General features: G+C 40.2%; 1 protein-coding gene across 1 annotated transcript in view; it reads left to right on the forward strand.

Annotated features, from left to right (window-relative positions):
• The first annotated feature begins 9720 nt into the window (after nt 1–9720).
• The window catches only part of LOC120722742 (LHFPL tetraspan subfamily member 4 protein-like), a 40263-nt gene continuing 27809 nt past the window's right edge, over nt 9721–22174 (forward strand). Inside the window, exon 1 of the mRNA XM_040013866.1 lies at nt 9721–11128. Coding sequence (XP_039869800.1) covers nt 10720–11128 — 409 coding nt within the window. The 5' untranslated portion in view covers nt 9721–10719. The remainder of the gene's footprint in view (nt 11129–22174) is intronic.

Genomic DNA, 22174 nt, shown 5'->3' on the forward strand with positions numbered 1-22174 from the left:
GAAGTTACACACTGTGAAAACACTGGGGTTAGATACTCGCCACTGATGATCACTTAGACCTCACGGGGTAATTGTTGGAAAATCAGAGTTCAACTTTCAGTGTGTCTTTCCATTTTCAGGTGTAAAGACCTGGAATAGTAAAGTGCATGGTGTAGGAGTGGTGAAGAGTTCATTTACTCAATTTCCTGCATTTGAGAGAGTTTACAGTATATGCATTGATTTGCACCAGGTGGCAGCATAAACTGGAATGTAATGCAGGGAGGCTGTCTCTGTAAGGCATCCTCAAGTGCTTATATAAAAATAATTATTTTCTCATTTAATATAATTACTGCTAAATCAACACACATAAAATCACACTTTATTTGTCTACACTCTTTTGTGTCTGCGTCGGTCCAGAAAGACAGTTGACAATGCTTTCTCACACCAGGCTGATTTGAGTGTCCTTTCTTTGGAGAGCTTACCTGTTTAAATATGCATGTGCCACCTGTTCATGTCAAGAATCAATTCATTTGTTTTTATTTAAAAGCGTCTGAATTTAAATTACTGTCAAAATCTCATATTCATGTCTGATTTTAAGAAATAATGTTTTGCTACTGAGTCTGACCAAAAACCACAAAGAAACAAAAAACAGATCACAAGACTGTCTCTGCTTTTGTGCGGTGTTCATTTCAATTTAAGGTTATCACAAACGATTCAGTGCAGGTATGAATTCATAATATTCATATTTTAGAAACACTTGTTGAATGACAAGAAGATGCTTCCATCTCAGAAGCATTTACTAAGTATAGAGGATTTTCTAAGTGTTTGAAATCTATACAACCTATGGGCTCATGTTACTTTATTTGTATCTGTAGGTAGGCTCAGGTTACAGTAGGGTAGGTAGTCATCCATTCACACCTACACATTTTTCAAAACGACCCTAACAGCAGATAAGCATAATATAACACAGTGTCAAAAATTGCCTGCATTTCATCCAAGTAATAAAAGATTTCTTTTATCTAAGTGATGCTGCTGGAGCAAAGCTATTTTTAAACAATACTATTCAGTTTCTTCCTTCTGGGTGAAACTGAAAGTTCAAACTGTCTGACGTACAGGGATGCTGGTTTCAGCCGTGGCTCACCAATCAGCCTGCCAGACTATTTAACAATTCGAGTGAGTTTCTAATTTTCACAAATATGTATCCAAACCATGACACCAAGGGCCAAAACAGACCCATTAAACACACAATAATAAGACGTCATCGTGGTTTCTCAGTCAATAATTGTTCTGTGCTATTTATAGGATTGCACACAGTCTGACTCTTAATCATCTTGTGTGGATGAGGGTGTCTTCTAAAATCAATAATCATTTCTTTCGTCTTGAATAAATGAAGATGGGACTCATCACATCACTTCACAAAAAGACTGTGCCATGTTTGATTTAATTGTCGTGGAGCTGACTAACAATAACAGTCATCTTTAAAATGGTCCTGCTTTCCAGAGTTTAATCTTATTGGTTACAAATTTCACCCACAAGGCCAAAAAAAACAATGATTAAAATATGACTTCTGTTAAAAGCAGGGGGATAAAAACATCAGTCGGGTATTACGTATTTCCCTCCTGTTTAATGAGTTAAAGTTGCTGCCGGCGTCTCCACTTCCACCCATGCAGTCAGGCACATGCTCAATTTCATCATAACTGATGTTACATTAACTGGTGTGAAATCTTCAGCATTTTGGGATAAACAGAATCTAAAGTTGTTGGCTGTTTTTTTATATATGAAAAAGGAAAGAAAAGTGATACACAAAGAAAAGCATTCTGTAACAGTAGCATTACTTTTATGTAATGTTTGATAGAATGCTCCCATCTTGTGTTCAGTATGTGACATTGCAGTTCAAAGACATTAATTCTATTATCATGGATTTTTAAAATAGTGTGGAAAAAACTAAAACTAACTTGAGTTAGCATATTGGAAGTAAATTAAAGTGTTTCATATAAAAACCAATAAATCCGTGGAGTTAGTTATGAATCAGGACAACATAAGAGAATAAATGTATTGCATCTATTGTGTGTTGTCTACAGTTTAGGGGAATAACTGGGAGGAACTTCCTATTGAATTGCACATACAGTACTGTAAAGTTTTAGGCAGGTGTGAAAAAATGCTGCAGACAAAAAATGCTTTCAGAAATATAAATGATTGTTTATTGGCCCCAAATGTGTTCTGCAGCAGGACAACGACCCCAAACATACAGCCAAAGTCATTAAGAACTCTCTTCAGCATAAAGAAGAACAAGAAGTACTGGAAGTGATCGTATGGCCCCCACAGAGCCCTGATATCAACATCATCAAGTGTGTCTGGGTTTACATGAAGAGACAGAAGCATGTGAGGAAGCCTACATCCACAAAAGATCTGTGGTTAGTTCTCCAAGATGTTTGGAACAACCTAACAGCCGAGTTCCTTCAAAAACTGTGTGTAAGTGTACCTAGAAGAAGGCAAAGGGTGGTCATACCAAATATTGATTTGATTTCGATTTCTCTTTCGTTCATTCACTGGATTTTGTTGATTGATGAAAATAAATGTTTTACCATTTTTAAAAGCATTCTTTGTTTACAGCATTTTTCTTATCTGTCTAAAACTTTTGCACAGCACTGTATATAATGATACGAGAACAGATGTGTCTTTCAAAGGTTCACAGCCTGAGCACGGATATATGGATGGAAAATTTGGGTTCATCAAATTTGTAGTGGTATGTTGTTCACTTGTCTTCTTCTCTCCTCAGACATGTGTGGAAAGTTGCTCTTGTTTACTAGTCATAGCCAGTGAACCTTGTAAGGGTGTGATGTAAACTAATATTAATGAGATGCGCTGGAGGAGTTGTGGGACTCATTAAGAGCTTGTAAGTGAGCGTGTTGAGGAGACTTCCATCATGCTTGGTCATGACTGAAGATGAGTTCAGTCCTTAGATTGGATACTAGTACTGAAATTCATGTGAATGTAATCATAATTATGAGTATTTTTCCACATCACTACAGGCTGTATGTACACAATTTAAAGCTTTAGTAAACCAATAAACCAAGTACAGAATTAGTTTAATTTGTCATAACTTTGCTGTCTTCTGAATGACTTAATTATTTAATTTGATACGGATTTCGATGAATTATTCTGTATTTTATATATGTTAAAAAAAATAAAATAAAAATATCCCTCTTGTCCTGTGGGCGCACTTTGTTCTTTAAGCTCCGGTCCTCTACCAGAGGCCTGCGAGCTTGAGGGTTCTGCGCAGTATCTTTGATTTTCCTAAGACTGCTGTCCTCTCTCATACTCAGCACAGATGTTCCTGTACACTATAGTGTTCCATGTATGCCCTGCCTGCCAGCATCTTGCACCCTACCCATATGTGCTGGATTGTCTGAGAGCAATCTTTGCACAGCCTGCAAATGTGCAGACTGTGCACAGCCGGTGCAGCCAGTGCTACATCCCATGCAGGTGTCTGTCCTTCCATGATGGTTCCTTTCCTTGCTCCTCTTCCTTCTAGGGTTTCCTTGCCTGAGGTATTCACTTGGCACATGATTAGTAGTGGCCATCTTCCTAACTCATGGATGCTTGTTGTTTCATCCTGGATAGTGGTTCTGACCCTCACTAGTTCTCAGTCTCCAGTCTCAGCCAGTCTCTTGTGGTTGCGGCTCTTCTAGTGGCCTCTTCATGGTTCGCATTTGCCTGTGGGATACTGAGGTACTCGTAGCTATCTTCCTTCTGGTAGTGCAATCCCCTCAGTTCTGACTTTCCCTGTCTTTGTTGCCATCCAACTACACTTCTCCAGTACGAATGACATTCTAATATCATTACTGTGGATCATAGTGGTATGGATCAGTCCAAGATTTTAATGTACATGACCCCTCCATGTAGTGAAGTCATCTAATACCCTCAGCATGTTTCCACCGACATGCTTGACTGGTGTTCTTTGGGTCATATTCACCATTTAAACACTCCATTTGCTGTCCTGTTTCAGCCAGGACATCCTGTATAATGAGCAAAATTGGTCTGTCCCTTATTCTAACTTAAATGTCATGTATATTGACCATTACCTGCAATGTCACATACACTCCATATTTACACTATGCCCAGCTGGTTGAGTCTCCCAGAGTCTCCCTTATTTGATAGTTGAAAGGTTGCCAACCCTACTATGGTCCCAACTGCCTTCAGTTCTTCAACATGCTCTTAGGGCTGATTCTAGATCTTTCTCATGATGATCCTGTGATTTTCTTTTTGGTTTTGTTTTCATCATATTATCGTATTATATTTTCACCCTACATAATCTGATCTGAGTTTAATATAATCTCATTAAGTTCATGAAAATACATCATTTATTAGCATATGGCTGAAATGCTAATTTGTGAAATTTTGTTTCTATCTACACATTTTCCCATCTTAATGGAGGAAGCCTTGCAAAGCTTTGTAGCTCTCTTTTCAGTATGTCAGAAAACAAATGGAAGCTTTGTGGTGTCAAACAGCAGGTACAGCGACATCTGGTGGCTCCCACATCTTAGAGCAAACCTGCAACAGTTGAATCAAAGTGTCAAGACTTTAAATTATATATATAGTTTAAAGTCTTGACACTTTGGACTTCAGCAGGTACATCCATTTAAAATACAAATGTAATCATAGTGCTGCCTTATACTTTAACTTCCTATTCGAGAAAAAGGGTAATTGGTTATGCTACACTGAATAAAAATAATTATCAAATAAATTGTATGAATAAACTGAAATGATTGGAGAATTGTATACATTACTTTTGTTTTTATAGCTTGGCATCAGGAGAAAATTGTATAGTTATAATTATGTATAGTATTATATTTCATATATAATATATTTCGTTCTTCTATGCGTTATTTTACCAACCTATGGCAGAGAGTGCCAGCAGAACCAGGCTCAGGATATATAGGCAGTATAGAGATCATGAACAACAAGCAGAACAAAATGAAAAGTACTGTAGACACTCAATAAGAAAAATGAAATGAAAGAGTGGCAATTAAATGGGACAACACAGTTTAAAGTAGGTCCAAAGCAGGAAAGTGATGTGATGGACAGAGAGTTTATAGCTGTTGCTAACTTGTCAAACCCTAAGAACCAAAAGTAAGCCTGCTGACTGAGAGAAAGTAAGTTCTGTGTTAGGATGATCTGGTACTATGGGACCTGATTATTAAAGATTTTATATGTGAAAAGAATTTTATATTCAATTAGGGACTTGATGGGGTCGCAGTAAAGAGAAGCTAATATGGGAGAAATATGATCTCTTTCTCTCTGTTTCACCTGTCAGTATTCTCATCGCAGCACTGGATCAGAGGAAGGCTTTTCAAGGAGCTTTTAGAGCAACCTGACAATAATGAATTACAATAGTCCAGGCTAGAATTAATAAATGTATGGATTAGCTTTTCAACATTGCTCTCAGACAGGATGTTTCTAATTTTAGTGATGTGGTGCAGCTCAAAGAAAGACGTCCTGCATATTTATTTAATGTGCACGCTGAAGAACCTGTCCTTTCCGTCAAGGGTAAAGGCCATTCAGAACATCATGTTTCTAAGCCCTTTAGGGTTGAGTACAGTAAGTGAGGTTTGTGTTTTTGTGTGTTCAAGACACACCTGTAGTTTCATTGATTTGTGCCATATGGATAAAAATGAAAATGTATATTATGTCTTCTAATAACATTTCTTACAAGAAGCATGTGTATTAAGTGATTGTCCAGGTACAGAAACCTGTGGAACTCATACAATAATTTATATGTGAAGAAGTCCCTCTCATTATATGAATGCTGTACTGACGGTTAGCAGTAACAAGTAGATTACTGCCATGAAATGAACAAGATCTGGGCTTGAAAGCAGAAACCAAGAATAAATGTTCAACAGATGTTTTGTTTCACAGGCAATAAACACTGAACTGCAACAAGAGAACTGTTTGAATGTCTTCTTTCTGGGCAAGCAGATGGACAGCTTTCCTTCTCACATCTCTTCCTCTCCTCAACTCTTTCTCAGCAGGTTTCCTTTTCTTGCAGACAGGTGTATCTCTGCAGACCCATGATGTCTGGAAGCATCTGTGCAGAACATATTCAGGTTAGTCTAAAAAAACAACAACAACAAAAAAAAAAACATACTACACAAGGAGCCAAATAACACCACCACAGTCGGTGAAACAATCTGGCAGCAGCTGAGGGAACTCTTTAGCCTTAGGTAGTGGGTGAGTAATCATCAAATTGCACACAGGTGAGTGATTATTGAACCGCTTCCAGGTACGCAGGCAGGAGAAGTGCATGAGCCGGGACAAGGCTCCACTTCCAAAACGCACAAGCAGAATTATAAACACACACACACATAGACAAAGGAAAGAAAAAGAAGACCATGACAAGTCCACAATCAGAGGCCATAAAAAGAAATAGATGAAGTGTGGGGGACCAGAATGAGATATGTGAAAGACTTCATGGGGCGATCGTGGCTCAAGAGTTGGCAGGTCGTCTTGTAATCGGAAGGTTGCCGGTTCGAGCCTCGGCTCAGACAGTCTCGGTCATTGTGTCCTTGGGCAAGACACTTCACCCGTTGCCTACTGGTGGTGGTCAGAGGGCCGGGCAGCCTCGCCTCTGTCAGTGCGCCCCAGGGTGGCTTTGGCTACAATGTAGCTTGCCATCACCAGTGTGTGGATGACTGGATGTGTAAAGTGCTTTGGGGTCCTTAGGGACTAGTAAAGCCCTATACAAATACAGGCCATTTACCATTGATGTATTTAAATTTACTTGGCAGCATTTTATGGAGTCGTCGTGCTAGTGACTCTGTTACTTTGTTATTGTTGGACATATCTAGAAAGAAGAGAGGAGCTCGACTGTTTACAGATCTGCAGGCTAATTTAAGAAAACACAAAGAAATTAAACTCTTGCAGCTGAGTGAGACGTTAACAAGTAAGTAAAACATTTAGCTACAGACATTTTCTTACTTCCCTCAACTTTGTCATTTACTCAATAAATTAATGAATTAATTAAAAAATTAAGCCATGCACTGACATGCATTTGGACTTACTTTTACATTGCCCACTTGCACTTCACTATAATTGCAACAGATGGCACCCTAATACAAGATCATGTGCTGTGATGGAGTACTGCACAATGACATGGAGGCACGGATGAGAGAGCTCTGTGTTAAAGATATCTTTGCTGATGCGTTATGCATAGTTATAATGATATTGTTACAAGATATAGCAAAAACACAGATAAAGATAGAAGTTGGTCTTCTTCTTCTACAGTGGTGTTTTACTGCTGTGTGAGGCCGACACACACGCAGCCTTACAAAGATTTAGATGTAAAATTCACAAACCCTCTGCTGCCCTCCATGAAAACTCCTCTCATTCCTCAAGAGGCATCCCCTATCTGTGTACAAGTCTATTTCCTTCCACTCACATGTCCTCACTTCAGTAGTTACACTGCACCTTTTGCACTCACTCTGCCAGTGTTAGCACACAAGCACACATGCTAGTGGCGCGCACAAACACACACAGCTTGTCAACTCCCCGCTGCTGCTAACAGATGACAGGAAGCCTCAGGATGAAGAAAGACAGTCAGTGCTGTGCTGTGGAAGCACAGGGCAAAAATACATGTTTGTTTAGACAGCATCCAGATGTGCTATGTGTGTTCTGAGCATAAAGTGCAGCCAGAAGATGTTGAAAGGTGCACTGGTAATCCAGTTGCTATGAAAATTATAAGCCATGCCTAAACATGAAGCAGTGCACTTTTGTTTCTCCTGGTTTCTCTTTGTGGGTTTATTTTATAACGCTATGCTAATTCAAATGCAACTTCCTTGAAGGCTTTATTCTGGCCTTAACACCAGTCACTGTATGCAACAGTCTTTGTCTGCTCCCTCCTCTAAAGCATGATCTCACAGACCTCTGTCTTGACCTAGTTTTACATGAATGTGAAAGCTTGAGGGTAGATGCATCTCCCCCCCTCCCGGTGAATAACGGAGCTTTTTATGGACAGAGAATGAAGGCTTCAATAGTTAAGGCAACATCTGGCTCTGGAGAAGCTGGAAGCCTGAATAAAGAAAATGCAACAAATGACTGTTAATGTGGGTGATTCTGTTGTGCAGGAGCAATATTGTGCTTTCTTATGTGGAGATATATGGCAGTGATAATTTGTTACGTCTCTTAGGATGAACACTACATGTGCGATTAGAGGAAGAGAGTTATTTAGTTTGCCAGATGTTTTATGGTAGTCTGGTGCATTCGCAGACATTTCATCACCATCTTGATGAAATGCCTTTTTTTTTTATAATTTATAGTTCCCTAAAGCTAAAATAGATTTCTTTCAGAGACACTAATCAAACTTTGCTTCAGTTCTTACTGAAATAGTTCACTATGTGGCTTTTATCAGTTGTTATGAAGCAGCAACTCCTGGCTCTGAAAAACGCAGCAGTTCCCTGGAGTCGCCACTTGAGGCTGGCTCCCAAAGCGAGTCAGTCCCCATAGACTCCCTGCTAAAATGCCCAAGTTAAAAGTATTAAAATCCTGTTTTTTTAAATCCTGTTTTTTCCATTACCCCATTTGCATACTGCTGAGGCTAGCGAAGTAGTCGCTGATGGCTTGCTATGTGGTTCAAACCCTCCAAGATGTTTATAATACAGTTCTGTAAAATCGATATTTTATTGATCGGTTATTTAGCAATAATTAGCACATATTTCAATCTGTGTGTTATATCCTTACCATTTACAGATGCTAACCGACTGTGCTTAGTATTCCAACCTTTCCAACACTTCTGTCTCAATGAATAAATGAATAAATCAACATCACAGTTTTTGATGGCTGCTTAAAGGCTAATGCGGAAGTTTTAAAAAAGGAAACAGTCTAGAAACCAGTGGGTGACAGCAAGGTTGTTGTGTCCATCTTTTAGGTACAGTTTATAGTTGTTCTCACTCCCATGTATGTGTCACTACTTGGCCTTACCAATTGCCTGATAACACTCAAACGGGTTAAAATGCTAGAGTTCACATTTCTAGCTGGTTAGTCAGATAGAACAGACCAAAAAACAGCAGATTAACAGACAAAAACTAACAAAACAATAAATAATAAAACCAACAAACAAACATCAATCTACTACAAGCTTTTCAAATATGCATAGCTACTATTGCCATGCATGCATTTGAGAGATGTATCTTATATAGCGCTTTTCTTTTTAAACAGCATGCCTCTTTCACCCAAACACTTGTTGTTCTACGTTTAACTGATTTCTATCTAACATTCACACACAGTCACGTGAACGCATCGGCAGTAACTAAGGGTTCAGTATCTTGCCCAAGGATACGTGGACACGGAGACCCTGGCAGTAGGCTAAGGGGTCGAACCAACAACCTCCCCGTTAGTAGATGACCTGCTTTGCCTCCTGAAACACCCCAAGAGCACAAAAACGGGGGGGGGAATGCTATGTAACATGAAAAAAAGTCTGTATTTCATATTTAGATTTTGCAAATTAGCCCGATCATGATAGAACTGGAATGGTTTGAATCCGTAGGTGACACCATCGTGGTGGTCACTGTGGGTCCGGAATATTTGTTGGTGTGATTTCAAATTTAAGGTGAAGAAAGGCTGAGACGCGCTCTGATGCAAATCCGCCCCCCACGCCTCTCCACCCCTTATGCTGCTGCTGCGCCCGCTTACGTGAACGCGCTCCAGCGCTGTCATCAGTACAACATCAGCATCTTTCGGGGGGCGCGCAGAGAGAGAGGGAGAGCGAGAGAGAGAGACGGGAGGAGGAGGAGGAGGACGGAGAAAGCGAGAGAGAGAGAGGTCTGAGACACACTGGATAAAGGCGACAAAAAGCACGATGATAATGGAGTCGAGGCGGTGGAGGATGTCGGATTTACGAGAAAGGACTGTTGAAATTTGACAGAGGGCTCGTGTTAAAGGCTGGTCTCCATCTTTTTTTTTTTTTTTTTTTTTTTTTTTGGTTTTCCCTTTTTCGTTTCACCGCGTTTGATTTTTTTTGCCCCCCTCCCTCCCCCCACATGCTGCGTGGACAGTAGAGGCGAGCAGAGGAAGGGGAGCACCCCGCGGATCCCTGGGAAGCTAAAAACGGGGGTCCACCGCTGGCGCTACAGGCATCTCATCTCACGGATGGTAATAAAAGGACATCCTGATGAAGACAGCTCTGGACTGATGGATGAGGATGGAAAAGCAGCTTTAACCCCCTCCACCCAGCGACTGTGAAATAAAGGGGGGGGGAATCCTATTGTGATTTTTTTAATTGTTAATCATTTATAGTGTAGCCCTGAGGAAACGAGCCTTAGACAGCAATGTTGAATCACTGGTGTTGGTAAATTATTCATTAGGAGTATAGGTAGGCTATGATTTTTGTATTGCTTCAATGTAGCATTCCCATTATTCTTTCCCCCCCCCCACTATGTGTAGTCTTGTAAGATCACACACATATGTGCAGGTCTGGTTTTATCGTGTGCTTATGTAGGCCCTTTTAACAGCCAAGAAACAGCCAAAGCGAGGGAAACATTAGCTTTCGTGTAGAAGAGAAGAGATTATCTGAATAGTGAGGTGTGTCGAGCTGTGCGGGGGCTTTTACATCTTTTACATCTTTTTAAAATATATATATATATATATATATATAAATATATATATATGAGAGTGTAAAGAAGAAGCGGGACGGGGGTGTAAAAAAAGATCTAAGAAGAAGGAGAGGGGAGAAAAAAACGACCAAACATGTTGCCTTCCCAAGAAGCCTCCAAGATCTACCATGACAATTATATGCGCAACTCCCGAGCCATCGGGGTGCTGTGGGCCATCTTCACCATCTGCTTCGCCATCGTCAATGTGGTGGTGTTCATCCAGCCCTACTGGATCGGCGACAGCGTCAACACGCCGCAGGCCGGCTACTTCGGCCTCTTCCACTACTGCGTGGGTACCGGGCCGTCGCCCAGCCGGGAGCTCACCTGCGTGGGCAGCTTCTCCGACTTCAGCTCCATCCCGTCCGGAGCCTTCAAGGCGGCTTCAGTGTTCGTGCTGCTGTCCATGGTGCTGATCCTCAGCTGCATCGCCTGCATGGCGCTCTTCTTCTTCTGCAACACCTCCACCGTTTACAAGACCTGCGCCTGGATGCAGCTGCTGTGCGGTAGGCATCCCTCCAATGTTTGTGCCATGTGTCGCTTAGAATGGAAAGTGTGTTTGGAGTCGCGGAGAACCAAAGAAACGTAATCAGGTGAAAAACACCCCCAAACCAATCTGGCAGTTCTGCTTTATTTGCAGCAACCACTGATGTTGGTGTTGCTGTGTGCAAGGATGGATTCACCAAGGGTCTGGTCTTTAAAATAATAATAATGTTCACGTAAAAATGGATAGCCACTTAAAATCCGCTGGGCTATCTTAGATAACAGAAGGTATCGTAACAATGCAACCTTATAGGAAAATGTTCAAAACGATTACAAAACAAGGGAGACGTGTGAGGTCAGAGTGCTGAGAGTCAGCGGCTCAAGCCTCCGTAGACTCGGGAAAATCTCCTGACTTCTCGAATGAGAAAGGTGAAAGGTGTAGTCTTTAGGGGTGTATAGGCTATGTCTCATTTTGCATCTTATTAGAGGTGAAATACAGATTTTATTCCAATATATTTATTTGTTTATTTTTAAACTCCTGCAATGACAGCCGGGAGACAGTAGGAATACATTTTAGCGAAGCGCACTGGAAGCAATAAGGCAGGCAGCTGGAGCTCCCCAGAACGTAAGCATTGATATTCTGAGGATACACCACTGCATCTGTAAGGAAAGCGGCAGGATCACTGCTTTATGCCGATGTAATGCAAATGCCATTCATTCACTCACTCCACCCGTTTGTAGAGGATACGATGCGGGCGGGTGTGATATGTGCGATGCGACGGAGATGTGAATTGCTGTGACTGAGGGCTTATAACAGGCCCTGTTGCTATTTTCAGGGATGATACCAGGTCGATTGGATTACTGTGTTCAGGGGAGAGATGCTTTGTCCCTTCTTTGTGGTTAGATTGTTAGATTACACTTTTTAGAAATGATTAGGGAATGGTGGCTTTTCCAAACACATGGACACACTGAGTTCCTGCTGTCTTCTTGGGATGTGGAAGAACAGACGTAGCTTCAACGGTTCAGTTTAGATCTGTGTGGCTGCCACAACTGTAGATGTTTACTGAGATGGTGCTGTAGTAGAAACAAGGGATTTTTTTTTCTTTTTTTGGAATCGCTTAAATATCACCCGTCACTGGAAGGAAGATCAGGATGTCTGCGATTACCAGAGGTTCATCTCCAGGCGTTACTGCATGTTTCCTGACATTTAATGGCATTAGCCATTAGCCTATGGAAGGGTTTTTAAATGAGCAAACAACAAAAGACGCACGATTACAAGAGACCAGTGGCAATCCAAATTAAATACTTATTTGAGAAGCTGGAATAAAAAATAAATCAAAATAAAATAAAGGAATAAAGGAAACCACAGCCTCTTATCTAACGTGAATTTGTTACTATTTGTGGTGTTTTAGCGAACATAACACAGACCCTTCATTGTGTTTTGGGTCACATTTTTAATTTTGTTCCCATTTGTTGTGTTTTGGCTAACAATATACACTTAGAAAATTTGTATTCTGTGTTGTTTCTTTTGTTTGTGACTGTTGTGTAAGAAAAACTGTCAGCACATTTATGATGAGATGACCACGTTAGCAAGATTGGAGCAATGAGTAAAGTGAACTCGGTGCAGTGTATCTCAGAGGGTGCTAAAAAAAAAAGAAGAAAAATTCATGATCCGTCTCATATAAGCAGTTCTCCTAGCGAGCCTCCAGTGTATATCTGATTTCTTTATAAGCTGATCAATGTGATAAATAGGCCAGGCAGAATAGCGTGGGAGTCAGTTTTCTGTACAGAAACAGTCAGCATACTGAATGAGAGGGAGGGAGGATGACGGGGAGGCAGAGAGAAAGAGATCAGCACTTTTTTTCCTCCTGTATTGTTCTTTTCCTCATCCTCATCTGCCCACTCTGTCCTCTGTTGTGCCGAGTGTGTCGAAATCAGCAGGAATCAGACACAACAGCAGAGGTACAGATTTTGCTTTCTTTATCAAAACCCATATGGCTTAATAGAAATTGAACCTCGGTCTTCCCGCACACAATTAATCAAGCAAAACAACAGCAAGGAGCTTTTTATGAGGAAAGATTCTAATGTTTTACATAAGAATGTGGGTAAAAGGAAATCTGCCTTTCTTAGTTGTTGTCTTGTAAAAGTTTAATCACGGATCAGTGAACACTGTTGTTCAGTCAGAGCTGCTGGTGTCTCATGTACATGTGGTCTGGTGACACACATGTGGTGGTAGGGTGGCCTTACTCTTAAGTCATGACATTTTAAAATAAACCACAACCTTTTCCTGAATTTAAGCTCTATGAACAAAAGTGCTGGGCCACACACACCTACAGGAGGTGCTAAGCTGTGAAGCTCCTGGTGCGCAGGTTTTGTGCAGATGTTAATGCCAGAGGATGTTTGGAAGTCTGCAGTTATTGAGTCAGCAGAGCTTTCGTGGCTAATATGAATAATGTAACTCAGCAGTCTGCAACCCTGCTCTGTAACTTCACGTGGTTGGCTCATTCATGGCTCACTTGCTATGGTTTCCACTTTGTAATAATACAAGAAACCTCATAAACTTGCTTGTTGCAATAGTGGTATCTCATTCCAATGAGCTTGTTAGAACGACTTGTTCTTTCACACTTTTGTAAAAACAGACAGCATGAATAGGTGCTTGATTTTACTGAAAACACCTCAATTGAAAGATCACAGAGTGTAATACATCTAATACAGTTTATGTGCTCTTCAGATACAACTTTATAATAGCAAGTCAGTTCATTTTAATCCAACAGGGTGCCTGTTTTCTAAACATTTGCATAGTTTCATCAGTATCAGTTACAGATTTATCATCCAAATACTGTTAATAGATGGATTAAAGACCAGCTGCTAACCAATTAGCAAACACTAATACTCAGTTCTTTGTGGTTTTGATTCAACATGGTGCTGGAAATATTCTTTAGAGATTTTAGTCCATAGTTATGTGATAGCATCATACAGTCAAAGGAGCTTGCAAAGAAAAGCGTCTGGACTTCTTTAAGTTGCTTGAAGACGTTTCACCTCTCATCCGAGAAGCTTCTTCAGTTCTAAGGTCAAATGGTGGAGAGTCCCAGATTTAAACCTAGTGGGAGTATCCCCCCAAAGAGGGACAAAAGGACCCCCTGATGATCCTCTAATCGCCTGAGCCAAGGTGTGAAACTGGGTGTGGGTCCCAATCTCCAGATGCTTTTCTTTGCAAGCTCCTTTGACTATGATGACCTGGATGACTGAGAACCTTCACAGACATAGCATCATACAGTTACTGTAGATTTGTCGGTTGATGTGAATCTCCTCTCAGTTATTGTTCTCAGCTGACAGCAGCTGCACCCAGTTGGTCATCTGCTGCTGTAGCCCATCTGCATCAAGGTTTAACATGTTATCCATTTAGAGATGCTCTTCTGCATACTTGGTTGTAGCTACTAGTTATTTGAGTTCCTGTTGCCTTCAGCTTGAAGCAGTCTGGCCATTCTTGTGTGATTTCTGACTCCAACAGTGCATTTTTGCCTACAAACTGTCGCTCTCTGTATATTTTACCTTTTAGACCATTCTCTGTAAAACTCTAGAAATGGTTGAGTGAGAAAATCTCTGCAGATGAGCAGTTTTGCAGTTCTCAGACCACGTGTCTGGTCCCAACAAACATGGCACATTAAACCCACTTTAAACATTCTTCGTTCTGGTGCTCAATTTGAACTTCAGCGAGTCATCAGCATGTCTGAATGCATTGAGTCGCTACCATGTGATTGTCTAAATAGAAAGTTGCATTAATAAACAGTTGAACACATGTATCCGATACAGTGGCTGATGAGTGTACACTTAGTGGTTCCTTTTAAAGTTCAGAAGTTGTGTTCTGTGGCTGTCATGTTATGAACGGGGGATTGTAAAAAAAAAATAGGTTTGTGGAGCTATTAAGAAAATCTGAATGTGAGGCAGATATAAATGTTTTTATTAGAGATGATTGGGTAAATACATTTTATAAACTGAAATGAGACTGGTTGATTTTCCTAAAAACACCTCAAACTATGTTTCTTAACTCGGTGAGATATAAGTTGTCATTGTTGATGACCCTAATCTTAACCCTACTAAACCCTTGTTTTAGAGAAAGGCAAAAAACACTTAGGAAAAAGTGTAAAGTTTTTTATGCGTCAGAATTTTTGCTTTCTTTGTCTCCTGATTGCAAGACATGGCCGCATGATTTGAAAATTAAATATTCCCATTTAATAGGGTTTGGGTTTGTAATATCACCAGTGGCATTTCTAAAAAAAAAAAAAAGACCTAAAAAAGCAGAAGTATAAATTAACAAAAAAATTGAATTACAGAGGCAAAGTACTACAAAATTCACATTTCTATAGCATTCGCTCTAAGTTAGCTGAAACAGGTAGGCCACCTCCTCCAGGAGGTCCATAACCCATCAGAGGACCAGTGTCTGCCCCTTCGTGCAAGGTGGGTGGAACAGGCTGAGCACTGCCAAAGCTACAAAATGACCTCCAGGAGGACACTCGTGTCAATGTCACTGACCAAACAATCTGAAACAGATTTTATGAGGCTGGCCTGAGGACCCCACATCCTCTAGTGGGCCCTATTCACAGGCCCATGAAATCCTTGGACTCATTGTCAGATCCTCCCCTGGTTCCTGGTGGTGCACAACAGTGCACTTCCTCATTTGGCAAGAGTATGCAGACAGTTCCTGGAGGATGAAGGAATGAAGGAACTGATACCACTGACTGGTCCCCATACACACCTGACATAAATCCAACAGAATACTTCTGGGACATTATGTTTCGCTCCATCTGACACCACCGGGTTGCACTTCAGACTGTCCAGGAGCTCAGTGATGCCCTGGTCCAGATCTGGAGATCAGATCCCCAGGACTCCATCTATTGTCTCATGTTATCAACATAAGTCACTTTCAGAAAATCACTTTAATGTTTGGGGTGTCTTTGAATTCAGCCCTCTGTAGGTTGATCATTTTCATTTCCATCAAATGATGCGGCATCCTTTTTTCCCCTAACACATTACCCAGTTCATATCAGTATATAGATCCAGCATGATTTTTCCCTAGTTGACATCCAATGTGTTTTCAAAGTGTTCCTTTAATTTTTTGAGCAGTGTACATAAGAATTAAGCAGTATGAGGAATCAAGTGCATCAAATCAATGTAGCAGTCCTGAGTCTACTGAAACAACAGATAAACGCCCCTTCATGTCCACCATCCAATGCCCTCAGGCGTCCTGATGATTTAGAAATCTTTGTTGAACAAAATTAACAAAAACTGAAGATTTGCTACATAAAGGTTCTTTTTTATGGCGAAAGGGTTGTATGTCCCTCTCTAAAGATCCAAATACATTAGTTTTGTAAGTCGTATAAAAAAAGGATGGAAGATTAGATCCAGAATTTATTGCTTACCATATAAGATAGCTAATCTTATATGGTAAAATTATAAAATATGGTTATATATAGTTATAAAATGTCAGTTTTATTTCCTCTTTGATATTCTGCTTTTAATTTGTGAGCACAGATCAAAGTTACTGAGTGGGGTTTTTTTTTATCCTTTCTGTGGACTCATATGATTTGTGGCGAATGTAAGTCATCTAGAAGGCTGGCCGAATGCCACTCACCACCTTGGAAATGATCATTTAATCATCCCCTCTGCCCTGCTGGTTGCAGCAGCAGGTCTGCTGGCACAGAACAGTGACAGACTGTACCACAGCAAATACAGTAAGAGCCAATCTGAACCGCTGGTGGCTCAGATTGGCCTAAATGAACCAAAAGGTATCAGTTTGAGCCAGAATATTGCTGGTCACTTAGAGTGTGCTATAGGAACAAGAAGATTAAATAGAAACATCTCCTCGTGTTTCCATCAGCTGAAACTGCAGACACATTCACACATCTACACAGGTCAGCGATTTTCTCACTGCAGTTTTGTCCTATATTCTGGGTAAGTGTTTAGTCCAGTCAGGAAACTAGTGGGACCTACTGGTTAAGTATTGGTAAAACTGAAGATAAAAGGAGAAACTGGAACATGGTTCAAAACACTGAGATGTGGGAGTCTTGGCAGAGCACGCTGACACAGTGTGTACTGGCACCTATAAGCTAAAAATAGGCCAGAGTTGTCTTTTACGTACACTCAACTGGAATCACAAAATCCTGCTGTGCTAAAACAGGGGCCTGGATCGCGAAGCAAAACTATGTCACAGTAGCTTGTTATTCAGTTATCTTTGGGCTTAATTCTGTATTACAAAGCTTGCCCACTTAATTATGTTATATTGTGTATGTAATCATGCATATTAACTATCCTGACTATATCAAGTATGTCCACATCCTGCTGATGGTCTTGTATGCTTCAAGAGATGGCCGAACAACAAAACCCTCATCCACTGCAAAGCTCATCAATGTTAGCATGAAAAGCATTTAGGCTAGTGGTTGATCAGCCGAATGCAAAGTATTGAAAAAGTGCTCCATAGCTGTATGAGAACAATTCCAAGAACTTTAAGTATTTACAGAAATGTGACTGTATTTTTTTTTCTTAAAGAACTTTAGTTTTCTCTATGGCCTAATCTACAATACAGTGTGTGATACTATCATGTGAGTATGGACTAAAATGTCTAAAGAATGTTTCCAGCACCGTGTTGAATCAATGCCATCAAGAATTAAGAATTGACACGAGCCAAAGAAACAGCCTTAATTGGCTTCTGTTTAGGAATTTATTTATCATGTACCAACTAAGACTACTATGCAATAAGAATATGTAATTAGTGAAGAATCATGTGCTATATATATAAATTAAAGAAATCATGGATGTAGTCTCAGGGTGTGAAAAGTCAAATCAGTGCAGGGACTTAAATGTGTGTTCTGTAATCTATCGCCAGCAGGTGGCAGTACATGATCTATGACCTCAGTGAACACTTTTCTAATTAATTTATGGTGTCAGTCATAGATTTGAGGTCTTATCTAATGCAGCATCATGTTCATTTAATAATATATGGTTTTTAGGGTGGTGTGGTGGTTAGCACTTTTGCCTCAAAACAAGATGTCCCTGGGTTCAAATCCATCATCTATTGGAGGCTTGTCTATGTGGAGTTTGCATGTGTGGACACCTTCTACCAGAGGCCAAAGAAATTTGGACCACTTCTCTCCAAGGATAAGGGTTTGGGATGGTATGACGACATCTAGACCAGAAGACAAGACTATTAGAGAATCACTGAGGGCAAATTAAAAGCAAAGAGGCTCGGGTGGGGAAATCAGGCAGAGCCGAGACCGCTGGGAGAGCCAGCAATGGCCTGTGCTCCTTTTGAAGCTTGAAGTGTCTCGATTTCATATTCAAACCCTTCCCTCACTCGTCATAGTTTGTGAAAAAAGTCTACAACCCAATAGGTAACATCACAATAATTTAGATTCAACAAGCTGCTGGAAACAACCCTTGAGATGGTTGCAAGGGAAAATCCCAGTGAATCAGCAGTTTCTGCAATACTCAGATCAACCCCCGGGACTAACAGCCACACCACATCCAAAGTTACTTAAATTACCTTTCCTAATCATTCTGATGCTTGGGTTGAGCTTCATCAGGGTGCTAAGGGGAGAAGTGGGGTATAAAATATTTCCATATTTGGTCAGTTAACTCACCAGAATTTAAAGTTGGCTTAAAAAATGTAGGTGAATTTTAGATGTAATTACAAGTATTACTGACAGCGACACGTGCTTCAGACTAGTCTGAAAACATGCACCATCACAAATAATAAAAAGTCAAATCGCCAAATTTCCCCTAGAGAGACAAATCACATCCAAATGCCATCTCAGTTCCACTTTTCTTGTTGCACAGACCCTATTGATAATTGATCAGGGACTGCACTTAAACAAAGAAATGTTCAGTTTACAATCCAAACCAAAAGCTCCAAAAGTGGGTTAGGGCCAATAGAGAATCAACAGCCACATGCTAATAGGTGATTTTCCTCCCATCTTCCCCCAGTTGTGTCACACCGGGATGGGAATGTGAATAATGGGATCATTTTACACTTAGAATCTAGACTAAACTGCAGTTTTTTTCCTTCTTCACACAAAGGAACAAGTGGAGGGCTAGATTTCCCTAAAGCACTGTAGGTCTGTGAATAGCTTCTCTGCTCACACCTTTGCTTGGATTTAGATTAATTCAGTGGAAAATGCTCCTGGGAAAATGGCTAGCACTTTAGTTTTAATTCACCTTACTTGAACAAAGATGAATTTAGTCTAAGAACCTCAGAGGAAATTCAAATAGGATTTCAGCATTTACTTCTCACAGAGATGGCGAGGTCGCTTCACCCATCAACTACCTTCTCACTCCACCCTCCTCCTGTTTTCCTGCATCCCTCTGGCAATGAGAGGTGGAGGAACAGGAAAGTACCAAGTTAATCGTACAGCTCAACTGCTCCCTTTCTCACTCCCATCTCCATCAGTTCAATCCACTATCCTTCTTTCACATCTGACCTTGGCTGTTGCAATATTAAACAGAACTAAGCAGGACATGGGCTGTGGCACAGGGGAGGAGCCGTGTAGGGAGAAACAACCTGTCAGGGACTGTTCAGCATAACTCTGTGTGTGTGTGTGTGTGTGTGTGTGTGTGTGTGTGTGTGTGTGTGTGTGTGTGTGTGTTTGTGTTTGTGTGGGCTCTGTGGTAAAGTTAAGATCTTGTTATGGGGGTATAGTTTTGCTTCCAGTCAGCTTCCAGTCTGAATGTCATGGAAATAAATGACCTGTAGAATTAGTCTAACAGATACTGAGGCAAAAAGCAGAGGTGTTTGGAGGAAGGGTGAAGAAAAGCTCATCTACAGATGTGGAACCACTGAGTAACCACAGTGCAAATAATCTAAAAAAAATGGTCATAGGAGATATACTTTTATATAAATAATCTTGAGTAATTACATTCACTGCTCACTGCAGTGCTTCTGCATTGGGTTTAAATTTTCCAATATTCATTCGCTCTTACTGTTTAGATTAATAATGGAAATTCATTCAGCTCCTCCAGACTTTTTTCTAACTGCTCTTATAATAAGAAAAAACTGTTAGGAAACATGTCCAGGCTCAACTTTTTAAAAACAAAAACTGTGTCAAATTAATCTACATTCACAATGAGAATAAACATCTATTCATCCATTTTGTTAATGTCTCGTCCAATTCAGAGAAGGGAGGAGGCGGAGCCTATCTCAGCTGACTCTGGACGAAAGCTGGAGTACACCAAGGTTAGGTCTCCAGAGCAAAATAAGAACATACTGTTCAAAATGTAAACTTAATTTCATTTTCTTTTCTTTTTTAACATGTTTACAATTTTGAAAGGAAATCGTGCTGTGTGTGCTTTTTTTCACTCAAAGTTAGTCTTTCCATATGATTGCGTTCTCTTTTTACTCAGCTATTTTGGAAAGACTGTTATAAATTTGAGGTTCACTGATAGTTTCTCCACATCTACAATAGAAAAATGCAGTTTTGAACTCCAGTCATGCAGAAGAAGAATTTCCTTGCTTATTATGTTGCAACTACTTAATACAGCTACACGTGTTGATAATAATATCCACAGTGAATATAATACTTACAAGAACATAATGTAATGTGCTGCTGGAGGAGATCCAGTCCTTGGGGACTTGCAGAATTAGGCAGATGATGACCTTTCCATCTCATGGGCTGTCACAGATGCAGGAACAATCAATTTTGACGTCACTACAAGTAAAGAACACCGAGCACTGCAAATGATTTTGGTACTAGACCCTACTAGAGTTAGTACTAGAGTTCTAGTAACGTCACCCTACATATGTTGTTGGTCCTGACAGACAGCAGTTGTAATTTGCACAGCTATGAGATGTCTCTGAAAGGGAAAATGTTGTTTTTTTCCTTCTTGTACAAACAGTGAACACAGTTGTTTTTCTGGTGAAGCAGCTTGAGTTTTCTCGGTTTCTCTCTGTTCTTCCTTGTTGTCCGTTTTTGTTCTTACAAGGATTCTGAAGGAAAGCAAGAGAGCAGCAGAAAGAGTGCGTAACAGTGTGTGCATGTGATGGAAGGAGAGGCAGAACGCGAGGGAGCAAAACACAGCAAATTCATTTGCATGTGTGTGCTGATGGTATGCTTTGTGTGTATCTTGCCCCCCCCCCCACACACACACACATCTGTTCTCGCAACTGTGTGAGACAACGGGTAAATGTGTACATGATGGTGTGAGAGCTGAATGATTAATGAGAACGTTTTCTCTTTTCTTCTCTTGAGGCAGTGTGGTGTTTTTTTTATGTATTTATTTTTTCTTTCTTTTCTTTTTTTGTTTTTGCTGCTGCAGTTAATGTGGCTGTGTGCATCCATGCAGCATGTGTGCACATGCACAGTAGATTTAAATAAATGCTGCAGTGGTCGAGTTTTTTTACATATATATATATATATATATGTATATATACATATATATATATATATATATGTATATATAGAGATGTATATGTGTCTGTGTGTGTATGTAAGACAGAGAGAGATGTAGCGAGAAAAAGTCTCCCTGCCTCTTGCTCACTCTTTCCTTCTCTGTGTCTTTCACTCTCTGAGATTTCTGGTTGGCTTTCCCAACCAAACGTACATGTTTTAATTATCAGGCACTTAATAAATAATTCCAAAGTCACTGGGGTGTTTCTAAAAATATCCTGACAGCTGAATAATGGATTCCTTTGACCCGTCTCATCATTGTCGCTCTCTGTGTATGTGTGTGTGTCTGTGCAGGAGTGAGAAACAAAGTCTTACATCTCATTGATGTGTAGTTAGTAGCAACAACGTCGGCTTGGCCCAAAAAAGGAGGGAAATTTGTGTTTGGCTGATTATTTGTTTGTTGTAACAATGCTTTTTGGTAATAAATGTTATACTGTTGAAAAATCTCATCGTATCCTCCTAAATGGTTCCACATTTACAAGGAAAAGCATTTGTGGGTTGAGCAGCATAGTCATCAAGACATGGACTAGTCTGCCACACAATCTTTTCACTTCCCCTTTGAGATCTGATTATTTTGAAAAAAATCCTTTAATTTTTTGGAGTATCAATATCAATATCAACCTAAGCATTGTT

Source organism: Simochromis diagramma, unplaced genomic scaffold, assembly GCF_900408965.1.
Source record: "Simochromis diagramma unplaced genomic scaffold, fSimDia1.1 OVJJ01000705.1, whole genome shotgun sequence".
NCBI lineage: Eukaryota > Metazoa > Chordata > Actinopteri > Cichliformes > Cichlidae > Simochromis > Simochromis diagramma.